Source organism: Anomaloglossus baeobatrachus, chromosome 12, assembly GCF_048569485.1.
Source record: "Anomaloglossus baeobatrachus isolate aAnoBae1 chromosome 12, aAnoBae1.hap1, whole genome shotgun sequence".
Lineage (NCBI taxonomy): Eukaryota > Metazoa > Chordata > Amphibia > Anura > Aromobatidae > Anomaloglossus > Anomaloglossus baeobatrachus.
In genome coordinates, this window is record NC_134364.1 from 106,289,685 (window position 1) to 106,316,322 (window position 26,638).

Below are 26,638 nucleotides of genomic sequence, written 5' to 3' on the forward strand. Positions count from 1 at the left end.
GTTCTGGGATGTGCCTACTGAGCATGCTCAAACTGATAGTCTGCTTTCTGAGCCTGTTGCTCAGGCCACTGAGCATGCTCAGGCACTTAGTGCATCAGAGGCTAGGTGCGGTAAGGACCTCACTAAGCATGTCCGTGAGGTGGCAGGCCCTGATAGGGCAGAGGGTGTCAGGTGTCCTGATGACGTGGCAACTCCGGACTGGCTCGCAGAGGCCTGCCCCTATGATCTGGCACCTCACCATTGGTCATCAGACGATGACTGGTGAAGTGTTTGGGGCGTGGCTGCCATGAGGTCATCAATGACATTGCGGTTCTGGATAGGTCGCATGTGACGTCACTGATGACATGGCACTCTGCTATTGGACCTTGGTGGTTCCACCCTGGGTTTGGGGCAGACCTAGGTTATAAAAGGGGCTGGAGACAACATGGATGTGCGCAGTCTTCATTTAGAGTTCTTGGTGGCATAAGCCTTGTTGGAAGCGGTAGGTAGGGCTAGGCGAACGGTGCCTGTCACGCCAAGATTCGTGGCTCAGCACATGAGGGTAAGGCGCCGTGCTTCCTTGCTACCGTTCCTGTTGTGCTAGAGCAGTCCAGTGGCGTTAACTGGGCTGCGGCTGCTGCGTCACCTGTTCAGTTGTGCCTCCTACGCACACGGACAGAATACCTGTTGCGTCACCTGTCCGAGAGTGCCCTCTACGCACACGGACAGTGTACCTGCTGCGCCACCTGTCCGGTTGTGCCCTCTACGTTCATGGACAGCGCACTCCAGAACCCCTGTGAAGTCTTCTCGGTCAACGCTAACTGGTTACCATCCGGCCTGACGTGTTGTTACACACGTGGTCGGAGTAGCGTCCGCTCCACCGAAACGCTAACTGGGTTGTCGTCCGGTCTGATGTGTCCCTACGCACGTGACCGGTTCCTTGAGTTATCTCAGAGTCATCCAGCTCTATAGTCTCTGCCTAACCCACAGAGTGCCAGCAGCTCCAATACCATCTGGAGCACGGTGGGCCCTGACTGGCGATTGGGATATATACCCCTGGTCCTAATCTGCCGGTCCCCCCGTAACACCTTCTATGAGCCCTGACCTAAATCCCATTAAGCATCTTTGGAAACAGTTGAAACATGCCGTCTGGAAAAGATGACCTTCACACACCAGACAACTGGAACAGTTTGCTCTTGAGAAGTGGGCCAAAATACCTGTGGAGAGGAGCAGAAGTCTCATTGACAGTTACAGGAATTGTCTGATTGCAGTGATTATCTCAAAAGGTTGTTCAACTAAATATTAAGTTAAGTGACCTTCATTTCTGTCCATGACGATTTCATGACATTTATTTTTTTAAAAATTCCGGTGGAAGCATGGTTGAAAAGCAGCAATGTCTGACTTTCATTTGTTCCTTTTTGATAGATTTTTATTTATTATTACTTTTGTCAGATTGAAGTTATTTCTGTGACCATTGTGGGTTTTTCTTTCATTAAACCAGGGGGACAAACAATTTTGACCATGTGTGTATGTGCCTGCCTCAGGCGAGAAAAAAAACAGTTTTTGAAGTTGACAAGTAAAGAAGTTTGGTTAAAAAAACCCATGACTGTGTCAGTGCTGAAGACACATGAAGGAAAAGTATGCTTATTACTGTATTGCACAAAAGTGGCAGTTGGTGTGCAGAAGAACATTGTGCTGCGATGCAGCCAAACAGCAGTCTCTGGCACAACTGTAATGGCCCCCGACCGCCTCTTTAATAAGATCATTGGAATACTAGAGTGGTGAGTTGAGTATTCTAATTATTTTTGTACCCATTATTTCCTAACAGGCCGTAAAAAAACAGCTATTCGCAAATATTTGAAAATTATAGAGGCAGATAAGGATTTGGTGGAGAAAGCATGACAACATACACTTGTATAGTGTGGAGAAACAGCGCGGGTCTGGGAGGCTTTTTAGTTTCCATTCATCACTCTTGGCCCATGCAAAACAATTGTTAAAGTGGCGGGAAAATCAATTTAAATTTTGATGGAATTTTTTTTTAGTGATAGGCATTAACTCACAATATCCTTATCTGCAAAAATAAGTTTGAAGGTACTTGACATATCAGTTTACATTAGTATGGATGACAGCTATGGCAAATTTCTGAGGCAGACACAACATTGGGACCTCCTGTGTAGCCGCACAGGATCCCAAGAGTTCAGGGGGCCCATGTCCACCTCCAAAGTAGCCATAATGTTTGTTTTAAACACAAAGAGCAGATCATGCATTGTTGTTATAAAAGTGACCTCTTCTGTCTTTTGTCGACCCCTGGAACATTCATTTAGCAAAATATGCAGTTAATTGAAGCTTTAGTGCTTGACCTGTTGATACCTTGCTCATCATGGAGAAACTAATGGGCATAATACAGTGTAATAATAACTCACCAATGTTACATTGACATGTCTGAATAAAGTGAAATTTTAAAATACCCAACAATCAATCTATCCTATATCTATCTATCTATCCATCTATCTACATTGCAGAGATGAAAGGAAGAAACCGGGATATACCGCGCTGACATCAAACGTAAAGTTGTTGATTAATTTTCTTTTATTCAATCAGGTCTACACATTTCAAAAGATGCAGCCTCCTTCCTCAGGACATTTTTCAGAAAAAACAACAGACTATCTATCTACATTATAATTATACAATTACATTTCTTAACATGGAAACTGGTCCATTTCTTTGTGCCCACCAACCATGACTAGGTGTAACTTTCCTTGATGTGACCATAACTATGTCAGATTTAACTTTTCTTTTCAAGAGTCCTCAGATTTAAAGAGCAGGTAGGATGCAGTACTAAAAAAAACAGCCTTAGGTTATTGGGAGGAGAGATCAGTCATTTATGGAGGCAATAACCACCTCCAATTGTATGCTACAAAGAAGCAAATTGTAAGCAGCACCTCCCAGCAAAAGTGAGAAAGTACAAGCTGCTGAGTTTATAAACCAAAAATACAGCAGAACACTATGTGCGCCAAGTTATATGCAACTACGAAGTATGAATTGTAATCTGTTTTACTGCCAAATAGACTATGCTTATAAAATTGAGGTAAAGTTGTATAAATAGGACAATTTGTGTGTACCCACCAGCCATGACAAGGTGACCTTTATTGGATGGAAACTTAATGCTATTGAACTTATTTTTCCTGTGCTAAGGCCTACAAATTGAACGGGCAGGTAGGATCCAACAATAATTAAAAACAATCTTAGATTGCTAGGAGGGAGTCAGTACTTTAAATTGTATGCTAAAAAGAAACATCTTTGAAGAGCACTTACTAAGATAATGACTGTCTCCATAGTTCGGTGAGCACTCCATATCTCAATCTAAAGTTGTGTTTAATTATTACTGGATCCTATGTGCCCTTTAAATTTGTAGGCCTTGGCCGAGGAGAGCCATGCCTAAGAAAGGTAAGGTCCCATCAAACAAAAGTATGCCTTATCATGGCTGGTTGGTAAACATGAAATTAGCCAATTTTTTTCACGAAGTACCAAAATTTAAAACTAACTCTATATTTATCCATGAGAGATGAGAGAATCAATTAACAGGATGCTGGTCCTTTATACACAGGAGCATTTTGTAGCTGCCTGATGGTACATTTATAATCAACCTCCTACCTTCTTGAATCCTGGGTTCCTCTTCTGTTTGGCCAGGCAGGCTACTCACATGCACATGACATCAAGTAAGATCTACAAATCTATGAAAAACCAGGGATGCCAATGGGTAGGATGAGGTTCCGACAGCCATGGAATATCATTATGTCTGCCAGACAAGGGTAATTATTAGTCTAAATTGACAACTTTTATTCAAGGAAAACTAAAACATTATCTAGATGAAGTCCTTTCAATAATTTTCAAAAATGTCAATAACATTTTACGCAATGTTGATTTCGATTCAATAGCTTTTGGAAAGACTTCTTTACTTCTTTGTTCCTCAGTGTGTAAATAAGAGGGTTTACGGCTGGGGTAATAACTGTGACCAATATGGCACTCAGTCTGTCTTGTTCTAATGTGTTTTGTGTATTTGGACCCAGGTACATACACAAGGCTGTTCCAATATATAAAAAAACAACTGTGATGTGAGAAGTACAAGTGGAGAAGGCTTTCCATCTCTCCTGCCTAGATCGAATTTTCAAAAGATGGCTTCCAATGTACATATAGGACACGGTGATCAAAGAAAACGTACTGACAGCTACAAGAGCAAAAATGGCCGACACTAGAAGCTCACTTTGCTTAGTATTTGTACAAGCCAGTTTTATAACTGGTTTTATATCACAGTAGAAATGGGTAACTTGCTTTTTGTTGCAATAAGGTAACCTGAAAGTGATAACTGTTTGCAATAAAGAGTAGAGAAATCCAATGAGCCAACAACTGGAAGCCAACTGCATGCAGGACACTCTTCCCATAAGGACATGATATCTCAGAGGGTTGCAAATGGCAACATATCTATCATAAGACATTGAAGAAAGAAGAAGGGCCTCAGTGCTGCCCAGAAAGTGAAAAAAGTGGAGTTGCGCTATACAACCGAAGACTGATATCCTTTTGTCATTTAGAAGTAAGCCGGACAGCATCTTGGGCACCGTGGTAGTTGAGTAGAAGACATCCAAAAATGAAAGGTTACCCAAGAAGAAATACATTGGTTTGTATAGCGACTGTTCGATTATAATGAGAAGAATGATGCTAAGATTTCCTGATAAATTAAATAGGTAAAATATGAGAAAAAATATAAAAAGGAGTATCTGAAGATCTGGAACATTAGTTATGCCCAACAGAATGAAACCATCTACCGAAGACAAGTTGTGTATTTCCATTTCTGCATGTCTCAATATCAATGTCCAACCTTTTGAGATTTGGACATTGACTTGAAGAGGAAACAGTTTGATTGTATCTCATTAAAGTTAAGTTCAAGGTATGGATATTCTCATGTTAACCAGTTATCAATGAGCTTAATAAGGATTATGCATGTCTGATCTCCTGCACTTACCATTATCAACAGCATTTAAGTTCCAAAATTAATTAAACAAATCGTTTTATATAATATGTGAAGCTCACATTTAGCTTTTCCTCTATAATGTTGATATATCAAATAGTATATTGTCATATATGCAATTATAAAAATGCATGGTTTGTTAAATCTAATTTTCAAAATGTTCTATTGGATATTAATCACACATATCTAATATTTTATGTTTAAGGCTGGAGGAATTAGTTTTTTTCAAAAAAAGATGTTAAATATACTGAAAGGTTGGGCAATAAAGTACGAGCATTTCTATAAAATAGCGGAATTCTCACATCAAAAGAAGTTAATGCTTCAAATGTATTATACAATTTATTATTTATAGAAAAGATGGCCAAGTCTTCTGGGACAAAATCTGTATCTAACGAGGTCCCTAAAGTAATTACACTGCTCAGTCATTAGTTATAACTGTATTACTAAAAGAAAGAGAAAATTGACATTCATATAGGTAAAAAATCACTGAGGTCAACATAGGAAGAATCATAAATATCAGTCAAACCAAAAGATATAGTTAAAGCGAGTCTATCAGGTCATTTTCAAGTACAAAACAAATACTATCCTCGAATAGTGCCTGGGAAGCCCTTTCAGGATCAGTAACTGTTATTGCTCTACCTTCTCCTGTTATCTTGTTGCAAGCCCTTGATAATGCAGTATTGCATGCTGGCTAGTTAAGTTGGGTTCACACATAGCGACAGCGACGTCGCTGTTAAGTCACCATTTTCTGTGACGCAACAGCGACCTTGTAAGTCTCTGTTATGATCGCTGCTTAGCTGTCAAACACAGCAGACACGGCAGCGATCATAACGACACGCGCCGCTGTGCTACATGTGCAGAGAGCAGGGAGCCGCGCACACTGCTTAGCGCTGGCTCCCTGTACTCCTAGCTACAGTACACATCGGGTTAATTACCCAATGTGTACTGCAGCTACATGTGCAGAGAGTAGGGAGCTGGCACTGGCAGCGAGAGCGGTGGATGCTGGTAACGAAGGTAAATATCGGGTAACCAGGGAAAGGGCTTCCCTTGGTTACCCGATGTTTACCTTGGTTACAGCTTACTGCAGCTGCCAAATGCCGGCTCCTGCTTGCTTCATTTCGTCGCTCTCTCGCTGTCACACACAGCGATGTGTGCTTCACAGTGGGAGAGCGATGACCAAAAAAATGAAGGTGGACATTCAGCAACAAGTGGCGACCTTACAGCAGGGGCCAGCTCGTTGCTGGATGTCACACACAGCGAAATGGTGACGTAGCAGTGACGTCGTTGTCGTCGTCGCTGTGTGTGTCACCACCTTTAGACATATGTATATCCAGACTGAATATGCACTGCTCCCTACGCCCACATCTCAGCAATGATAGAAATAACAGTGAAGATTTTTACGATCACTGATGCCAATGTACAGGGCATGTGGCTGGCGTGGGCTGGGTGAAGGGCTCCCTCTGTTTCGGCTCTGCCTCTCTCTTCTGGGAATGCACCCTGATTCTCTCCACAGAGCAGGGGAAAAGGGGTGACTGGCAGGGTGTGTAGACTTTGTGTGTGCAAGCCATACCTCTGCTCAGGCCCTTGTAAAAAACAGGGGTTTCCTTTTAGGGTTTCATGGACATGGATTCAGTTTTCTTATTCAAGCGTTTTTTACAAACAGTTATGCTCAGTATCTCTTGTACATCATTGCTCTGGTCCAATTCTCCTGGCCCGCCTCTTCCCTTCAGGATGCGAATTAGTCTTAATTGTTTTGTGTAACAAGCACAAGAAGGGGGAGCACTGTAGATGTAGTTCTCCTTCAACAGCCACTCACATAGCAATCATGGCCGCACTCTTTGTGCTCTTCCAGACATATGATGGTAGCCAAATTTCCTTCTTGGGCCACATGAATCATGGCTGTGCGGCACGCTGTCTATGGAGCAGCCATCGGTGAATCAGCAGTCGAGTTCTTGCCTCTGTATGTTCGGTTGAGTACCACTGATGGAGAAGATACCAGGGCCTTGGCTGCCGATACTGCAGGCTGGGGGAAAGTGATCAATGAGGTACTCTTAAGGCCCTGTCACACACAGAGATAAACCTTTGGCAAATTTGTGGTTGCAGTGAAATCATGGATATATTGTTCCATTTGTACACAGCCACAAACCTGGCACTGATTGTCCACAATTTAACTGCAACCACAGATCTGCCGCAGATTTATCTCTGTGTGTGACAGGGCCTTTAGCCTCAAATCCGGTCAGCATAACTGCCACTGCAAACTATCTACTGGGGCCGTCCTCTTTAATATACCGCATCTGATCCCCTTCTTGGAGAGTATGTCCTGGGCGCACTGAACCAGCATTTACATATATCTGGTCCCCAGTCTGTTCCACCTGCATGAAACTGTAACCTTTTCTGCAGTCGAGAAAGCATACTACACCATAGGTGAATTTGTCATCGACCGCTTCTCCTCCAAGTACCTTTAGTTAGGCCTTTACCCACAGCTCCTTCGGTAGCTTCCCCCAGATGACCTCCACAATCAACTCCACCTTAGCGGGTTCTGGAATTGGGGTCTTTGCCATATACGTCGTAGGCTTGGAGGTACTTCGGCTGCACTTACTTGCAGCTGCGATAGGGAGGTTGCTATCCTTGAACTGCGATGGGGGCGGCATTTGCCCCTTCGTACACCAACCTCTTTCTTGGCTATTGGGAGAGGGAGGTGTTTGGGGGGGCATTATTGCTAGCTCCCATGCGCAGTGCTGGCTTTGCTATATTGACGACGTGTTTGTCATCTGGGGAGGTACCGGTCCCGAACTTGAGGATTTTGTGCATCAGCTAAACTCCAACAGCTATAATATCCACCTCACTTACTCACTCACCATACTCGAACCATCGACTTCCTGGACCTGAGAATATCGGTGATGGAACATGGTGTGGTGGCAACGGATATTTTTAGGAAATCCACGTCCATGAATTCTCTCCTGCATGCTACATCTAGTCATCCACCATCAACCATACGATCAATTCCAGTCGGGCAGTTGCTATGTCTCAGACGGATCTGCTCGACTGATGAATGCTTTGAACAACAGGCGGTGGACATGCGGGAGAGATTCACAGAACGTGGGTACAGTCAGAGGTGGATTAAGAAAGGATACCAGAGGGCAAAAGGCCCTAACAGAAACAGTCCCTTGTCCCGTGCCTATATCAGTCGCAGCTCGTCATCATCCTCCGGTGCCACTCGATTCATTTCCCCTTACAACAGCCAGTGGCATGATATACAAAAGATTTTTGTGAAGCATTGGGGGGTGCTTAAGACAGATCCTGTTTTGAGGAAGGTGATCTCTGATCGCCAACTTATGACAGCTAGACTTGGCAGAAGCCTGAACGATTTATTAGTTCACAGCCACTACATTCCAAAATCGGGCCTGCCCTTTCATACAGGTCACCCCAAATGGCGTTATTTCCCCTGTGGCTCATGCCTCACCTGCCGCAATATCAGACGGACCACCACTTTTGTGGCAGCCAACTCCAGCAGACAATATGAGATTCGTCACTACATTATGTGTAGCACTGGTGGAGTTTTCTACCATGCTACATGTGGGTGTGGATTGATATACATCGGGTTAACCTCACGTGAACTCCATAGGAGGACACGTGAACATGCAAGCGATATTGCGGCGGCAGCTGAGGTTGAGTCTACTGAGTCCCTCAAGACATTACCATGCCACTTTAAGCTGAAGCATAATTGCGATCCATCTAGCTTAGTGGTTTGTGGTATCGATAAGATACATATGGGCATATGCGGGGGCGACCTCATGAAGCGACTGTCACAACGAGAAGCCCAATGGATTTTTTGGCTTGGGACAGTTGCTCCTGATGGGCTAAATGAGAGGCTCTCATTTTCACCCTTCCTATAATATATACTCCTCCGCTGGTTCTTAGCATCAACTCATAACTCATACATTTTTCTGTCTTGGCTGAGCTACGGCCATTTTAGACTCCCCCTCTCCCCTGCTGTTTTGCTTGCAAATGGCCATACCCCAACTGGGGTAAACGAGGGATTGCCCAGCATTAACATTACTTCCATTCTTTTGGATATATGGAGTTGTTTCCCTCTTCACCCTATCTCATTATTATTGATTCATCAGTTTTATTTTTAATTTATTATAAGTACCTCGTGCTTTAAGTCTTGGCATCGGCTTTTCCATATGCCTTAATTGTATATATTATTTTTAGCAGTGATCCATATTGACCCTTATTCTTGTATCTCTCTTATTTCTAGCTTACTTTTCATGCCTGCGGTGTATAATATACCATCTGTATAGGGGATGGACAATGTGAACTGAATATCCAGAAGTCCTGGAGGAGCGGCCATGAACATCTGCGTTCACTGTGAACTTTACTAGTGAACCTCAACCATTGTCTATTTTGTTTTACTAATGGTCAGACACCATAGGTGTCACTTTATGGGTGTGTTGGTGTGGTTCTCTGACTATGATTGTCATGGTAACATGATTCAGTCTCCTTGCCCTTATTCTTGCCAGGACTTAAGATGAGCGCTATTGTTCAGCGCTTGTCTGGATTGCCCATGGTATACTGACCTAATACAAGGAACTTCACACTTAACAATATATGGTGTCTGTTTACCAAGCACCAGACATCATTAACACTAATTACTGGCAACTTTTGAATGAAACTATCATTGTTTTATTAATTGTGTTCCTTGCCATACTGCTGCCAGGACTTAAGATGGATATCGCTGTTCAGCGCTGTCACAGACTCCTGAGCACGCGCACTCCAATCCGGCCTCGGCGCTATGGCTTCTGGGTATGACGTCACCAGAAGTATTTCCTGGAACCCGGAAGTCATATCGAGTGCTGGGTCTTGGTGTGTTACATGTGCTCAGCTGAGTCTGGATACAGCGGGGATTATCACAGCTAATTCCTGCCCCTTATCCCTATTTATACACCGCCGGTACACTGCTGGTCATGGTCTCCCGTTGAAGCACCTGCGAAACACGTGTCGGGACCGGGTCCACATGTGAGGCTGACAGACTACTCTCTCTAGGGGCTATACATACCACAGGTAGGTCCTTCAGGTGCCAATCTCCACCATTGTATGACGTTTTCCTTGTTTGTGAATATGTTATGTACTTGCTGGTGGTGTTACATACTGCTGTGTTCAGGCTCTGAATTGGACCTTATCCTGTTGGTTACTTTTTAATGTATTAGCATCCTATTATTTCATCACCTTAGGGGATATACCTATGTTTTTCTGGTTATTTATATAGCCATCTGGGACATTATTAAACTAGCCTGCTCCCCATTTAGGTGTTGAGGGGTAACCTGTCTCCCTCTCTGGGACCCCCTTTTTCTCTGTCTCATCTAACTGGTTTTTAACTATGTATGTCTAACTACTAACTGTCATCACATGTGAGTCCTAATATTTTGTATTTTTTGTAATAATAAAAACTGCATACTTTTTTCACAACTGTGGTGTAGTAGCCTTACTTCAAGCAAAACATGGTAAATACCCCTCCTTGTTCACTAGTTTTTGTATCCTCGAAGGCAGCCTGTACTCACTTTAGGCTGACAAGGTATCTGCAGCTTTGAAGTGTCTTTGGCCTTCATCATCATCATCATCATCATATGGTACCAGGTTTCCTAACCCACCATAACCCTGTAGATCCATTAGGCCTCGCGGCCTCAACACCTCTTCCTGTAGTTTTGGCATTTCTGCCAGATTTCTCTCCCTGGGCTTCCATGTGATGGAACCCCAAGCCACTGCTATTGATGCTCGGTTCACACTCCTGATGGCTCCATCCTGCTCTCCTGCTCACTACACAAAGGCACAAGCCTAACATGCCATGGCAGCCCCTTTTTTTTCTGGCCTACACCTATCAAATTGGTGTCTCTTTCAGCATCCCCGCCTGTTCACTTTGTGCCACTGCACATTACTCAGCTTGCTGCAATAGGTGGGGCCCCTTCTATACCCGTGCCCACCTGGGTTGAGCAGCGATTAGAATTCCTCGCAGGGGTCAACTAAACCTTTTTTGCCATGAGAGAGTAGCAACGGTCATGATGGCCCTGTCTCACCTTTTATGCCACAACATTCATATTACTATTTTTCTTTGACCTCCCCCAGGGTGCAAAACTATATTGTACAGTGGCTTTCGCCACATCCTGGCATTTCTCTTGACATGGAGGCTCACCGTATTTTGCAGCTTGAAATGTAGAGGGGAGGTGTGGGGGAACTGGGCCGGACTGCGACACAGTCATGGGAAAGGGGCTCTTTCTGTTTCCACTCGGCCTCTCTCTCTCCTGGGCCTGCCCCCTAGTCTTCTCCACAGAGCAAAAGAAAAGGGATAGCTGGTGGGTTCCTGGTGGGATGTGTGGAATTTATTTGTGCAAGCCATATGAACAGTACACAGTATCTCTTTCACATCATTTTTGTCCACACAACACTTTAACATTGTAGGAACTGAACATTTGACTTAAAAGAATACATACCGCAGACTGCTCTATGGTTTCTAGCACTACTTCTGTTGTTCTAATGTCCTCTAACTCACTATCTGTAGCTGGCTCCTTCCAGTCCTCATAATTGGGGATGATCGAATACCCTAATATTTGATTCGACGAACATCCGGCGAATACCTTGCCGATATTCGACTATTCGCGAATATTCAACCTCCACTGTAAATCTATGGGAAACCAGAATAATTTTACGTTGGACCCAACGGTGACCTGGGGTGACTGAGGAAAAAGCTGAAATCGATGGGAAAAGGCTGAAACAGTATGGGCACAGCCTGTAGAAGGAGCCTGACTGCATTTCTGATGTCTTGGAATAACGTGCTCAGAGCAGCACGCGGCGTTTACGTAGTCGCCAGAACAGCTCTCAAACCAAAGTAAAAAAAGGGGAAATTGCTAAGAAACAGTTTCTAGTGCCTAATCACTGTAATAAAACGTCAAATCAAGCTCCGACCTAAAAAAAAACACTTTAGCATATGTTCACACATTTCGTTTTTACTTATTTCCTTCTTTTTTGATTAGAAAGGGCTGTAACTTTTACATTATATTGGTGTCTGTCTCACACCTCCTTTTTTGGAACATATTTGACAGCACTTTAAAAAGTCAGCTACAATGTGTCTGTTGGGATGTTGACCTTGCCCTCCTCCTCCACCAGCACCACCGGCTCCAGTGGCCTTCTACTCAAATGTAGGAAGGCCCACTGGCTGTCCTCAAATCTCAGACTTCTTAGGGTCTCAGGTGAGCCCTGTAACATACATTGGGGAGGGATGGCAGTCATTTGTAGTTTTCTGCGTCCTCTATATCATTAGTGTGAAAGTTGGAATATGTACTCCATAAAACTTTACAGTGCTATTGCCAATGCGGCCATTTGGGTGTTGGCCTTGTCCTCCTCCTCCACCAGCACCACCGGCTCCTGTGGCTCTCTATTCAAATGTAGAAAGGGCCAATGGCTGGCCTCAAATATCAGACTTTTTAGGGCTCTCAGGTGGGCCCTGTAACATACATTAGGGAGGGATGGCAGTCATTTGTAGTTTTTTGCGTCCCCTATATCAATAGTGTGAAAGTTGGAATACGTACTCCATAACACTTTACAGTGCTATTGCCAATGTGGCCATTTGGGTGTTGGCCTTGCCCTCCTACTCCTCCTCCACCAACACCACAGGCTAAAGTGACCCTCTTTTCAAATTCTATTCAAATGATTCAGTAATGTATGTTTTATGGACAAATGAATGCCACGCTGGGACATCGAAGCTGATGTCAATGATGACTGCATCTGATCAAAAGCAGGTTGGGAGCAGGAGGCATCATTGCCTGCTTCCTAGACCGCAGTTTGTGAAGCATGCAGCACCGAGGAAGTGGCAGTTGTTTCACTCTGGAACTAAGGCATTATTCCACTAGCTAACACCAATGATTAAAAAAAAAAAAAAAATCAGTTTCCCCAGGGGGAATGGTTCAAACACCATGGAGCACAGAATCAGAAGGTACTCCCAACAGCTCTCAACAGCTTTTTTTAAAATATTGGTAGGATAAGCAACAGGGCATAACATGCCAAGGAGTTTAATACATTCAGTTCCCCTAGGGTGTAATGGTTCAGACACCATGTAGCAAAGCATCAGAAGGTACTCCCAACAGCTTTTTATTTACAAAATTGGTAGAATTTGCAACAGAGCATAACATGCCAAGGAGTTTAATACATTCAGTTCCCCTAGGGTGTGATGGTTCAGACACCATGTAGCAAAGCATCAGAAGGTACTCCCAATAGCTCTCAACAGCTTATTATTGGGTCTTGTTAACAGGCGGCCTGAGATACTTTGGGGCACTCCATCTATGGTTCATTTTTATCATCGACTAACTGTCTGCACTTTCCGTGGATAGTCGTGTGCGAGTATCTGTTGTTATTTACCCCGCTGAGCTGAAAACATGCCCAGACAACACACTCGCAGCAGGGCAAGCTAGTACTTCCAAAGCATATAAGGCACGGTCTGGCTAAGTGTTGAGCTTGGAAACCCAATAGTTAAAGGGAACAGTAGACTCTGAAAGCATGCTGATATGGTCACCTATATAGTCCCTCACCATCTTACTTAACAATTCCTTCCTTGTCATAGTTCCCCCAACCGGTATCTGATTGGAAGTTGACGGTTTGTCAAAAATGGACCAGTTTTGGCACATTAGTCCCCTGCCTGGGTTGCTCCTACTATGCGTAGCCCTCTCTTGTAATCCTGTTGCGTGAGATGACACACTACCTCGGACGTCAGCATGATCTGAGGATAATCATTTCATCAAATGCTCCACTACAGCCCTCTTGAATGGTTCCGTAGTACAATCCTTATTTGCCTCGACAAGTAGCGAAGCGAACTTGTCTTTGTAGCGTGGGTCAAGGAAGGTACATAACCAGTATTTGTTCTCTGCCAAAATGTGAACTAGCCGACAGTCATGAGACTCCGTTTGATGTTTATGGACACGTGATTGTGGAGCAAGGGGATGGAAAAACGTGAAAAATAGTGGCGGCTAGGCACAGAGTACCGATGTTCTAACACCACCAAAAGGTTGCGATAAGCCTTTGTTCCCACAAGCCGATACGGCAACATCTCAAGGGCTATCAATCGTGCAATGTGTGCAGTTATGGTTTCTGCCCTTGGGTGAGTAACGGGGTATTTTCACTTCTTTTCGAAGGTCTTTGGTAAGGACAACATAACAAAACCCTGGGACACCAAATCGGAAGTGGTCGTTGATGATTGAGTTTGGCCAACATCAGATTGAGAGAAGGAGGCATCAGCGCCACCTTTTTGCACACTAGTTTGGGAAGCAGGCAGCCCAGGGGAAGTGGCAGTGTTTTGAGTCTGGAAATCATGTTTTTCACCTACCTAGTAGTGTGTTTGGCTAACAGATGGTTTCTCATGCTGGAGGTGCCCAAACTGGAAGTATTTCTGCCTCTGCTAAGCTTGGTCTCACAGTTTTAACAAATGGCAACCGTTTGGTCCGAAGGACTCTTGGAAAAAAACTCCGACACAATCGCAGCATGGACCTTTGAACTCTGAGATGGCACAGGTGGTGCAAGGACCCTTGGACTCTGAGATGCTAGAGGTGGTGGGGTCATGTGCACAGTTGATTGACTTCTGGCAGTGGTCGAAACCCTATCTCTTACAGTTTTTTTGCGAACTATAGGCCCATGATCCTCTGCACTGCGGCTTTCGCAATCCATGCCACTTGTCCATGTTGGATCAGTCACCTCATCATTGAGCAGGTCATCTTCAAATTCCTGAAGGTCAACATCTTCGGTAATGGAGGTTTGAGGCTGACCTGAGGGCAAATGTGCTCATCATCCACCAACACTTCCACCTGATTGCCCAGCATGTCACGGACAAAAACATGGCTTAATTCTAGCCTTGGGTGCTCAAAGATCTGTGCATCACTGGACACTACGGCCTCACCTGGTGGTGTTACACGGTGAGAGGCAAGAAGGGTCAAAGAGTCCTGTAAACAGTTCCTCAGAGTAACCTGCTTTTATGTTTCCTTAGAATACTGATGTTTAGAGGAAGGAAGACCAGGCTCAGGATTCGATGGCCTAGCCTCTGGGCTACTCAAGTCTGTCTGTGTGGACCCTTCGGATTTGCTACTTGACAAGTAACTGGAGGCATTTTCTGCTAGCCAACTCGTTACTTGTTCGCACTGTTCAGGGCACAAGAGTTGTTTCCCACGTGGACAAGAAAATTGGGATAGGAAGGCAGAGGTAGATAAAGCAGAAACCTTTTTCTTTGGCTCGGTCACACTGCTTGGGCGACCACCACTTTTACTACCACCTCATCCATGGCCCTTACCCCCTCTTTTTCACATTTTTTTGTTTGATTATTTGAAGATGAATAGTGTAATGTGACCATTTGTACAGGCAGTGGAACGACACTGATACCGGGTTGTTAAACTTGTGTTAATAGTTCCCCACGATAGCTGTTTCTGTAAGTCTAAAAACCACAAGGTACCTTTATTGGACAAAGTACCACTTGGAGGAGTTGACAATGATGTTGTGAATGACTTTCAGCCCTAAAAGAAAACAGTGTTTGACAACACTTTTATTTTAGTATTTAGTTTTGTCACTCAAACTGTGTTTTAGTACGAGCAGGACACTATGTAGGTTCTGTAAGATAGGAAGATGCCACCACCAGGATGCTAGTTTGGTGCTTTGAAAGTATTTTGCTTCAGGCAGAAAAACAGCCACTAACACCGGTTATTAATTAAAATTTGGTAACACAGACAATGTGTTTTAGTATGAGCAGGACACTATGTAAGCACTGTAAGATATGAAGCCGCCACCAGGATGCTATATACAGTTAGGTCCAGAAATATTTGGACAGTGACACAATTTTCGCGAGTTGGGCTCTGCATGCCACCACATTGGATTTGAAATGAAATCTCGACAACAGAATTCAAGTGCAGATTGTAACGTTTAATTTGAAGGTTTGAACAAAAATATCTGATAGAAATTGTAGGAATTGTACACATTTCTTCACAAACACTCCACATTTTAGGAGGTCAAAAGTAATTGGACAAATAAACCAAACCCAAACAAAATATTTATATTTTCAATATTTTGTTGCGAATCCTTTGGAGGCAATCACTGCCTTAAGTCTGGAACCCATGGACATCACCAAACGCTGGGTTTCCTCCTTCTTAATGCTTTGCCAGGCCTTTACAGCCGCAGCATTCAGGTCTTGCTTGTTTGTGGGTCTTTCAGTCTTAAGTCTGGATTTGAGCAAGTGAAATGCATGCTCAATTGGGTTAAGATCTGGTGATTGACTTGGCCATTGCAGAAGGTTCCACTTTTTTGCACTCATGAACTCCTGGGTAGCTTTGGCTGTATGCTTGGGGTCATTGTCCATCTGTACTATGAAGTGCCGTCCGATCAACTTTGCGGCATTTGGCTGAATCTGGGCTGAAAGTATATCCCGGTACACTTCAGAATTCATCCAGCTACTCTTGTCTGCTGTTATGTCATCAATAAACACAAGTGACCCAGTGCCATTGAAAGCCAAGCATGCCCATGCCATCACGTTGCCTCCACCATGTTTTACAGAGGATGTGGTGTGCCTTGGATCATGTGCCGTTCCCTTTCTTCTCCAAACTTTTTTCTTCCCATCATTCTGGTACAGGTTGATCTTTGTCTCATCTGTCCATAGAATACTTTTCCAGAACTGAGCTGGCTTCATGAGGTGTTTTTCAGCAAATTTAACTCTGGCCTGTCTATTTTTGGAATTGATGAATGGTTTGCATCTAGATGTGAACCCTTTGTATTTACTTTCATGGAGTCTTCTCTTTACTGTTGACTTAGAGACAGATACACCTACTTCACTGAGAGTGTTCTGGACTTCAGTTGATGTTGTGAACGGGTTCTTCTTCACCAAAGAAAGTATGCGGCGATCATCCACCACTGTTGTCATCCGTGGACGCCCAGGCCTTTTTGAGTTCCCAAGCTCACCAGTCAATTCCTTTTTTCTCAGAATGTACCCGACTGTTGATTTTGCTACTCCAAGCATGTCTGCTATCTCTCTGATGGATTTTTTCTTTTTTTTCAGCCTCAGGATGTTCTGCTTCACCTCAATTGAGAGTTCCTTAGACCGCACGTTGTCTGGTCACAGCAACAGCTTCCAAATGCAAAACCACACACCTGTAATCAACCCCAGACCTTTTAACTACTTCATTGATTACAGGTTAACGAGGGAGACGTCTTCAGAGTTAATTGCAGCCCTTAGAGTCCCTTGTCCAATTACTTTTGGTCCCTTGAAAAAGAGGAGGCTATGCATTACAGAGCTATGATTCCTAAACCCTTTCTCCGATTTGGATGTGAAAACTCTCATATTGCAGCTGGGAGTGTGCACTTTCAGCCCATATTATATATATAATTGTATTTCTGAACATGTTTTTGTAAACAGCTAAAATAACAAAACTTGTGTCACTGTCCAAATATTTCTGGACCTAACTGTATTATGGTATTTGACAGAACTACAGGCTGTGACAGTGTGTCAAAGTGCTAGCCAGGGCGTGAAACAGCTGTCGTCCACCTGCCGCCCCTGCACACCCCTCTCTCCCCCCTTTCCTAGTATTAATGTCTGCACTTGCAGAATAAAATTTGCCATCTACCAGAGTGAGTTTCTGCTTTCCTTCTCCATTTAGATACCTTGATCTTGACCACGCTGCCAGCAGAGCACCCCCTCGAATGGCTAAACAAAGTCCTGGAACAGCTGACCGCTGGAATCCGTGAGTATGGCTCCACCACACAGCCTAGTGCTGCAGCGCCAAACATCCTCATTTTACTTTGTTTAATCAAAGTATTTGATCATCCCTATTCATGATACATTGTTGGATATGAGCAAACAGAAAACATTGATTCTTATCATTTATCCTAAAATATGTTAATTTTTGTAAATACATATTTAATGAGGACTACTACTGTATATGTTAGGCCAAATAGATATCATAGAGGGTGCTGAGGAGCAGGTGGATTCATCAGTCATATAGGCTGGAATTGAGAAGGAGGGTGCATTTTATGGATTTTAAAATATATCATAAAATGCTCAGTCTTAAAAACTATTTACCATTGGCCAATTGAATGTCATTTTTGACGACTTCCTGAGCTGCTTCTATATTCAAATACATCTACATCTTAAGGACAAATAATTATTGAAAATCGGGAAGACATCTGCACCATGATTTGCTGCTTGATGCTGCTAGCACATACACATTCCCAGTGGTATCTGTACATCACAGTCAAGATTAGCTTTTATGGAGCAGGCTACTCCATACCAGGAAGATGACAGCTGTTTTATAGAGCTGACATCAGCCTGTATCAGCAGCAATAAGAGTTAAATTCGATAGCTGCTTTTTAATTATCTGCCATTTTTTGTACTTCCATGAAGCCCAGCCAAAGGCCAAGCTTCATAGTAGATAATCTTTTATAATATATATTACAAAATGGTAATATTGAAGTGTATTCTTCCAACATAAGGGGAACTGAAATTAGAGTATTAATGAATACATTTTTTCAAAAATATTAAAATATATAAACCTTTGAAACCTAAAATCACATCACATTTTAAAAAATAAATTTGAAAAAGAAATATACATTTGTTATTGCCGTTCTGTAAAAATCTGATCTGCAAAATTATAAAGTTAAGTACCGTGTATAGTAAACCCTGTAAAGAAAAAAAATCAAAATCTTAGAATTTCAATTTTTGGTCTCTGTATCTTCTCCAGAAATGCAATGAAAAGCCGTAAAAATGCTGTTCTTACCTCAAAATAGTATCGATAAAAGTCAACTCACTAGAAACTGGTCACGCAAATTATTTTTTGTTACAAAGTTCAACATTTTTTTAACAACGAAATAAAAAATGAATATATAAATTTAGGGGTACTTTGCACGTTGCGACATCGTCGGGGTCAAATCAAAAGTGACGCACATCCGGCACCGGTAACGACGTCACAATGTGTAAAGCCTAGATGCGCCGCTAAATGATCGTGTGGCGCCCCTGAGGCTTCCGTCGCCACAGGTCATTGCACCCCATCCAGCGGTGTGGTGCCCCATTCTGGGAGAGGAAGAGAGTGAACTCCGGTCCCCTGGTAAATCCACACTACACCCATTGCTAGGAACACACTGGGACCAGGGAAAGTGGCAGACAGCCCTCCCATGCTGCATGCTGGGAGGGGTCATAAGACCCATCCCTGCTCCTATAGGGTAGAACAGGGCAACTGGGGAGGTGGGAGGAGCCATCTGAGAGCAGACACAGAGAGGAAGGTCAAGTTTAGTTAGTCTACCTCAGGGAGGGAGAGAGTGAGCATGTAGTTGGAGAAGAAGAACGAGAGAAAGGAGGGAGGAGGAGGCCTGCTGGAGGCAGGCAAGGAGGAGAAAAGAAAGAAAGAAAGAAAGAAGGAAAGAAAGGCTCCAAGTCAGTCAGGAGCAGAGAAACAGAAGGAGACGCTTCCTGGTGAAGATCCTGGGACCCAGAGGTCCAGGTGACACCACGTAGAAGGCAGAAGGAGTCGAAGGGCCACAGGTAGTCTGTATAGCTGTCGGGGCAGTTTAGAGCTATGGTGGCCTGTTCCACAAGAACATCGGTGGAGTGATCAAGCTGCGACAGGGGACGGTCCCTAGAGACTGGAGGAGTGCAAAGACAATCTCCAAACAGTAAAAACCGAGGCCCAGGGAACGTTGTAGACTCCCAGGGCCAGAACCCATAGCAGAACTTCCAGAAAAGGGGTAATCAGCCGACAGGTGACCCCCCAGCCTGGAGGCTGTAGTGGAGGCCAAGCCAGGTTTATCCTATCAAAGGCAAGGCTAAGGAAGACAGCAGAAGAAAGAGACACTAAGAGAAGGGTACCGGCTTTCACTCTCAGAATCACCCAGAAACGGCGGAGGTCCCTGACGGTGGTCCCAGCAGTCCAAGGGTCCCTACAGTACTGTGACAAGAAGTGTGAGTAAAGAACTTGAACTGCACCCTTTGAGTGATCTCTGTTATTTCAGCTGCATAGACATTCACAAGCACCAACTGTGCCCCGGGCATTGCTCCACCTGTGGGGAGCAGAACCACCATTGCTGCCATAACACCATCCCGGAGGCCCCACACAGCAGCGGCGGCTTAATAGTCGCATACCACAGGTGGCATCACGAACACAACCATTATTAAGCAAGCCACATATTTTACTGACACCCACCAGGGCCACGGAGCCGGGCCCAGCCACCACTGACTACCACCGGACTAGTCCGGCCCGGCACCGGGTGTCCCATAGCCCTGGGGTGGGCGAGTCAACTTTGGCGTCACAAACAGGATTTCGTGCCCGGTTCCACCGGGTACTGTGCGCCTGAAGAATCGTGAAAAAGCCTGTGTTTTACTGAGAAACTGCCGCCATTGAAGTCACTGAGCGCGGGAAGAAGGGGGGCGTGAAAGAAGAAAGGGCGCGAAGAGAAGCCCCGCCCCCTTGTCCAAGAAAAGAGCGCGAAGCAGTGCCCGCCATAGAAGGTGGGGGAAGAAGTGGCGACTAAGATAAGCTGGCCGGCTGGCAGAGAGAGTCTAAATGCCAGACCAGCAGATAAAGAAAATGTACCTTATCGCAAACGGAGTGATGCCGGTCGTGATGGGCTGGGCGCCAGTCTGGCGCCAGATGCTAGTGCAGCCTCCGGCCCCGCCTCCAAGAAGGGAAAGGGTGCAGCCGAGTGGCGTGGTCGAGCACCCGAGCAGTGCTCCAGTCAGCATTCCCCAGGTCGGTAGCATGGCGGAGGAGCTGCAGCAAGGTGCACCAGGGACCGGAAGAGAGGATCCTGAGCTGGGCCTGCTCCGGGAGGAGATGCGAGTCCTGGCCCGGAGGCTGAGCAGCGTGGAAGTAGAAGCGGACCGGCAGAAAGAAACGCCGAGGGTACCGGAGGATCTGGAGCGGTGGATGGATGCCGCGGAGCGGAAGTAGGGTGAGCAACCAGAAATCCCGACCAGTCCGGACCCAGGGTCCCGCCACGCGCCCCCGCTTAGCCCCTTTACCGACCCTATGGCCTTCCCAGCCTACCCGGCGGACGCCCGGTGGGGCACCGGAGGCCTGCCTGAGACCCCCACAGACGGAGCTTGTGGAGGGGTGGATCCTGAACAGCTAGCGGGTCCCCTGCCGAGTCGCCCTGTGAGCCTCCTGGGAATGGCATCCCCGGGAGTGAATTGGGACGCAGCGCCCATTGAAAGTAGGGGGCTGCAGCGGCCGCTGCTCCCCAAGGAGACTCCCCTGGCCAGCGAGTTAACATGCCGGAGGCTGGTGATAGAGTACCAGAGGGAGCGGGAACTCCAGGAGGAGAAACGCAGGGCCAGAGAAGCCGCTAATCTGGCCTCCAAAGAAGAGGTCAGGAAGGCCCTGAAAGGATCCGAGGGCCCAGTGCGACGGGGCCTAGTAGTGGACTTCCGACAAGCTGGTGGCTGGGGCTTCATCAGGGAGCCCGGCCTGGGCAAGGACGTGTTTGTGGCCCGAAGAGACATCGAGGAGCACCTGCCCAGAGGCCACCCAGGGAGAGATGCGAAGCTGGGTGATGTGGTCGAGTACACACGGCTGATGGGGAACCGTGGGTGGTATGCGCTGCATGTGCGAATCCTGAAGGAAGAAGAGGCCCCAGAAGAACCAGAGTGGCGCCGCACAATGCAAGCGCGCAGCCTCTCCCCTAGCAGCAGCACTGCCTCAAGGCAGACCCAGGCCACAGAACTGAGCAGAGGTCCTGCGACAGCCACTCAGGAGACGCAGACCAGGATCTCCATGGCCTACATGCTGCCCAGGGCCCTGCCAAAGAAGGACCCCAGCAATGAAGAGTAAAGAAGTAAGAAGCAGCTGAACTGTAAATAGCCCCTGTCTGCCCTGCATTCTTTTTGAAGATGTCCCTTGTGTTTTACCCCATTATTCTTTTCGAAGATGACACCCTTTCCTGCTGTACTGCCCCTCATGGTTTTTGAAGATGTCACCCCCCATGTTTATGTGTACCGGGCCACTGAACTGGAATGTGGGCCCCGGTAAATGTGATGTCTTATGTGTCCTGTGTAACCAGGCCACTGGACTTAGTGGCTGGTTGAGTATTTGCCCCATTGTTGTTGTTTGAAAAGAAACAAACTGCCAGGCTACTGGACTTGTTGTAGCCAAGAAATGTATATAGTTGCACCCGTTGTGCCCCCTACCAGAATTATGGGGGATGTGCCCAAACCGTGCAATGAACTGGAAGTGCACACATAGTTTCTTTATAAGAAGTTTACAACGTTTAAGTATCTATGCCACCCATAAAGGGAAGAAATGTTTTATTGTTTTATGTTATTCATAACAAAAATGTTTTGCAGTTCTTCCACATGTTTTTGTTGTTCTTCAGCCCGAGGACGTGCTGGGATTTACTGTGGGGGAGTGTGGCACCCCTGAGGCTTCCGTCGCCACAGGTCATTGCACCCCATCCAGCGGTGTGATGCCCCATTCTGGGAGAGGAAGAGAGTGAACTCCGGTCCCCTGGTAAATCCACACTACACCCATTGCTAGGAACACACTGGGACCAGGGAAAGTGGCAGACAGCCCTCCCATGCTGCATGCTGGGAGGGGTCATAAGACCCATCCCTGCTCCTATAGGGTAGAACAGGGCAACTGGGGAGGTGGGAGGAGCCATCTGAGAGCAGACACAGAGAGGAAGGTCAAGTTTAGTTAGTCTACCTCAGGGAGGGAGAGAGTGAGCATGTAGTTGGAGAAGAAGAACGAGAGAAAGGAGGGAGGAGGAGGCCTGCTGGAGGCAGGCAAGGAGGAGAAAAGAAAGAAAGAAAGAAAGAAGGAAAGAAAGGCTCCAAGTCAGTCAGGAGCAGAGAAACAGAAGGAGACGCTTCCTGGTGAAGATCCTGGGACCCAGAGGTCCAGGTGACACCACGTAGAAGGCAGAAGGAGTCACAGGGCCACGGGTAGTCTGTATAGCTGTCGGGGCAGTTTAGAGCTATGGTGGCCTGTTCCACAAGAACATCGGTGGAGTGATCAAGCTGCGACAGGGGACGGTCCCTAGAGACTGGAGGAGTGCAAAGACAATCTCCAAACAGTAAAAACCGAGGCCCAGGGAACGTTGTAGACTCCCAGGGCCAGAACCCATAGCAGAACTTCCAGAAAAGGGGTAATCAGCCGACAGGTTACCCCCCAGCCTGGAGGCTGTAGTGGAGGCCAAGCCAGGTTTATCCTATCAAAGGCAAGGCTAAGGAAGACAGCAGAAGAAAGAGACACTAAGAGAAGGGTACCGGCTTTCACTCTCAGAATCACCCAGAAACGGCGGTGGTCCCAGCAGTCCAAGGGTCCCTACAGTACTGTGACAAGAAGTGTGAGTAAAGAACTTGAACTGCACCCTTTGAGTGATCTCTGTTATTTCAGCTGCATAGACATTCACAAGCACCAACTGTGCCCCGGGCATTGCTCCACCTGTGGGGAGCAGAACCACAATTGCTGCCATAACACCATCCCGGAGGCCCCACACAGCAGCGGTGGCTTAATAGTCGCATACCACAGGTGGCGTCACGAACACAACCATTATTAAGCAAGCCACATATTTTACTGACACCCACCAGGGCCACGGAGCCGGGCCCAGCCACCACTGACTACCACCGGACTAGTCCGGCCCGGCACCGGGTGTCCCATAGCCCTGGGGTGGGCGAGTCAATCGCAAAAGCGTCGTAAATCGGTGATCTGTGTAGTGTCGGTCATTTTCATAATGACGCACCGATAGGAGATACGATGTTGTTCCTCATTCCTGCGGCAGCACATATCGCTGTGTGTGAAGCCGCAGGAGCGAGGAACATCTTCTTACCTGCCTCCACCAGCAATAAGGAAGGAAGGAGGTGCGCGGGATGTTTACGTCCCGCTCATCTCCGCCCCTCCACTGCTATTGGCCGCCTGCCGTGTGACGTCGCTGTGATATCTCACGACCAGCCTCCTTAGGAAGGAGGCGGGTCGCCGGCCAGAGCGACGTCGCAGGGCAGGTAAGTGCGTGTGAAGCTGCCATAGCGATAATGTTTGCTATGGCAGCTATCACAAGATATTGCATGTGCGACGGGGGCGGGTACTATAGCGCTCGGCATCGCTAGCATCGGCTAGCGATGTCGCAGCATGCAAAATACCCCTTAGACTTCTGATATAGCCACAATCTTACTGGCATTTTAATTAATACTGCCATGTTATTTTTACTGTACTCCAAATGCCTTAAAACACAATCCCCCAAAAAAAGTATCAGAATTATGGTTTGTTTTTTAAAATCATTTCAGACCACTTGGAATTTTTCCCACTTTTTGGTATCAGAGAGGTCAATAACAAGTTTTCAAAAATATTGGAATCTTGGTTATTACAATTAACTAAGATTTGTAAGTCAATTTCATGTATTGCCAAATGTACTGAGAACCAAAATTACAAATAATTTCTTGAGTTACATAAGATGTTTGTATTCTCTCCACAACACACATCCACTAGATCCCCCACACAACAGTCTTTTCTTTCCCATTCACAAGTTCTCCAGACTCTTAATGTAATATCTTTGGGGTCCCATTGGGCTTATGTTCCCTCCAGATCTCAACACATGTACAAGTTTCAAATTTTACAAATATGGAAAATTTTACAAAAAAAAGTTTTTTTTCAAGAATGCAAATTTCATTCTCAGAGAATTCAGCACAATGGTAGCCAGCTGTGACCTCCATTTAGCGAAATCAAAAAGGGCTAGGCAAGTTTTTTTTGAATAATAATACTCAACTCACAGCTCACATTGATCTACACCGCCTCAGACTGCCTGCCTCATTCTCCGTGCTACTTCTTTCTCCCTTACTCTGTTGCTCGGTTCCTCTTTGGCCAGGGCTTCATGAGGTTATGACGCATATCACCAGAGTCAGGGCATGGCACACAGTTTTGTTAGTGGACTAGTCATACCTGAAGTGTTGGCCTAAAGTGAAGAACCCTAAGAGAATCTGTGCTACAGGGAAAGGCATAAAAAAGACAGAGAACCGACGTAATAAGGAACAAAGTATCTAGTTTGTACTCTTATTGTATTTCAGCTTCTCTCCTGAATAATATATGCAGCATTTAAAGACAATGTATATATACAGTATATTGAGAGAGAGAGAGAGAGAGAGAGAGAAAGAGAGAGATTTTTTGTTTTTAAATATTCTATAAAGTTCCACACATGGGCCTTTTTGTTTAATGTTTATTGGTTTATGTTTTATGGTAATTACCAAGAGGTCACTGCTCACAGGTTGATAATGAAGAGTATTTTAAAAACACACCCCTGAGGATCCTGTAAGCCACACCTCGTTTGCAAAAACCATAGCAATTAGCGTTGAAAAAGGCCCATATCTTTGTAACCGTATGGCGAATTAACCCCCCAAAAAATATTCAGGGTACTTAATTTGTATCAGTTTTATTTGCCCTGAGGAAGTGCTGGATGTCTTATTCATTTAGCAAAATATTCCATTATCTGTGGTTTCAGTGCGCAAACTTTTAATATAATGTATTGCTCATTATGGTGAAACTATGGCACATAATGTAGTGTAACAGTACCTCAACAGTGTTAAACCCTTTACAACCTAGGATGAAACGGTACATCCTAAGTCATGAAGGGAAGATCATCGCTGGCTGCTGCGGTGTGCCAGCAGCAATCCCTTCACTTGTCTGCTGATTTAAATGGCAGACGTGTGCCTCGCCGGTGGATCCTCCTCGATCCACCCACTCCTGTTAACCCCTTAAATCGCATCGTCAACATGTGACGTCACGATTTAAATAACCATGGCAAGGAAATCTCCTTTCCCCGCTGCCATTGGAGGCCCTGTGATGCGATCATGGGGAGCCAATGGTTGCCGTGGTAACAACGAGGCATGTGATGACTCCTGTTGCTATCATGACATAGTTCCTGTTACAGTTGACAGAGCGCCAGTTCTAACAAGAAGGCAGCATTTCTGCTGATCAGAAGGATGCAGCTCTGATAAGCAGAAATAATTGAGCGATCAGACTGCTGATCCTTAAAGCGCCCTAGGGCGACTAGTAAAATAATAAAATAATGTTTTAAAAAATTAAAAATAATAAAGAAACCTAAAAGTTCAAACCACCCCCCATTCACCCCATTGAAAATTAAAGGGTTAAAAAAATTAAAAATATACAAATATTTGGTATCGCCACATTCAGAAATGCCTGATATATCAAATTATAAAATCAATTGATCTGATAGGTAAACGGTGTAGCGACAAAAAATTTTTCAAAAGCTAAAATTAAGTTTTTTTGGTTGTTGCAAATTTTGCACCAAATGCAATAACAGGCGATCAAAATGTAACATTTGCACAAAAAGGTGCCATTAAAGAAGTCAGCTCGAGACGCAAGAAATAAGCTGTCAATGAGCCCTATATCCCGAAAAATGAAAACGCTACGGATCAGGGAAAATGGCGCAAAAAGTGCGCCACTTTTTTTGGACAAACTTCAGATTTTTTTTTAAACCCTTATATAAAAGTAAACCTATACATGTTTGATGTCCACGAATTCACACCGACCTGAGGAATCAATCTAACACAGTTTTACCATACAGTGAATGCGGTGTATAAAATACCCCCAAAACAATCGTGCAATTGTCCTTTTTTTGTAA

At 45.2% G+C, this 26,638-nt stretch overlaps 1 protein-coding gene across 1 annotated transcript; it reads right to left on the bottom strand.

Moving 5' to 3' along the window:
- Nucleotides 1-3,878: 3,878 nt before the first annotated feature.
- On the bottom strand, nucleotides 3,879-4,826 carry LOC142257628 (olfactory receptor 12D1-like). The gene has a single exon (XM_075329765.1). The coding sequence runs from the start codon at nucleotides 4,824-4,826 to the stop codon at nucleotides 3,879-3,881; it is 948 nt and encodes a 315-aa protein (XP_075185880.1).
- Nucleotides 4,827-26,638: the final 21,812 nt, after the last annotated feature.

What these genes read in the sequence shown, in the direction of transcription:
- LOC142257628 (XM_075329765.1), bottom strand. Translation starts at nt 4,826, where the DNA reads ATGGAAATACACAACTTGTCTTCGGTAGATGGTTTCATTCTGTTGGGC.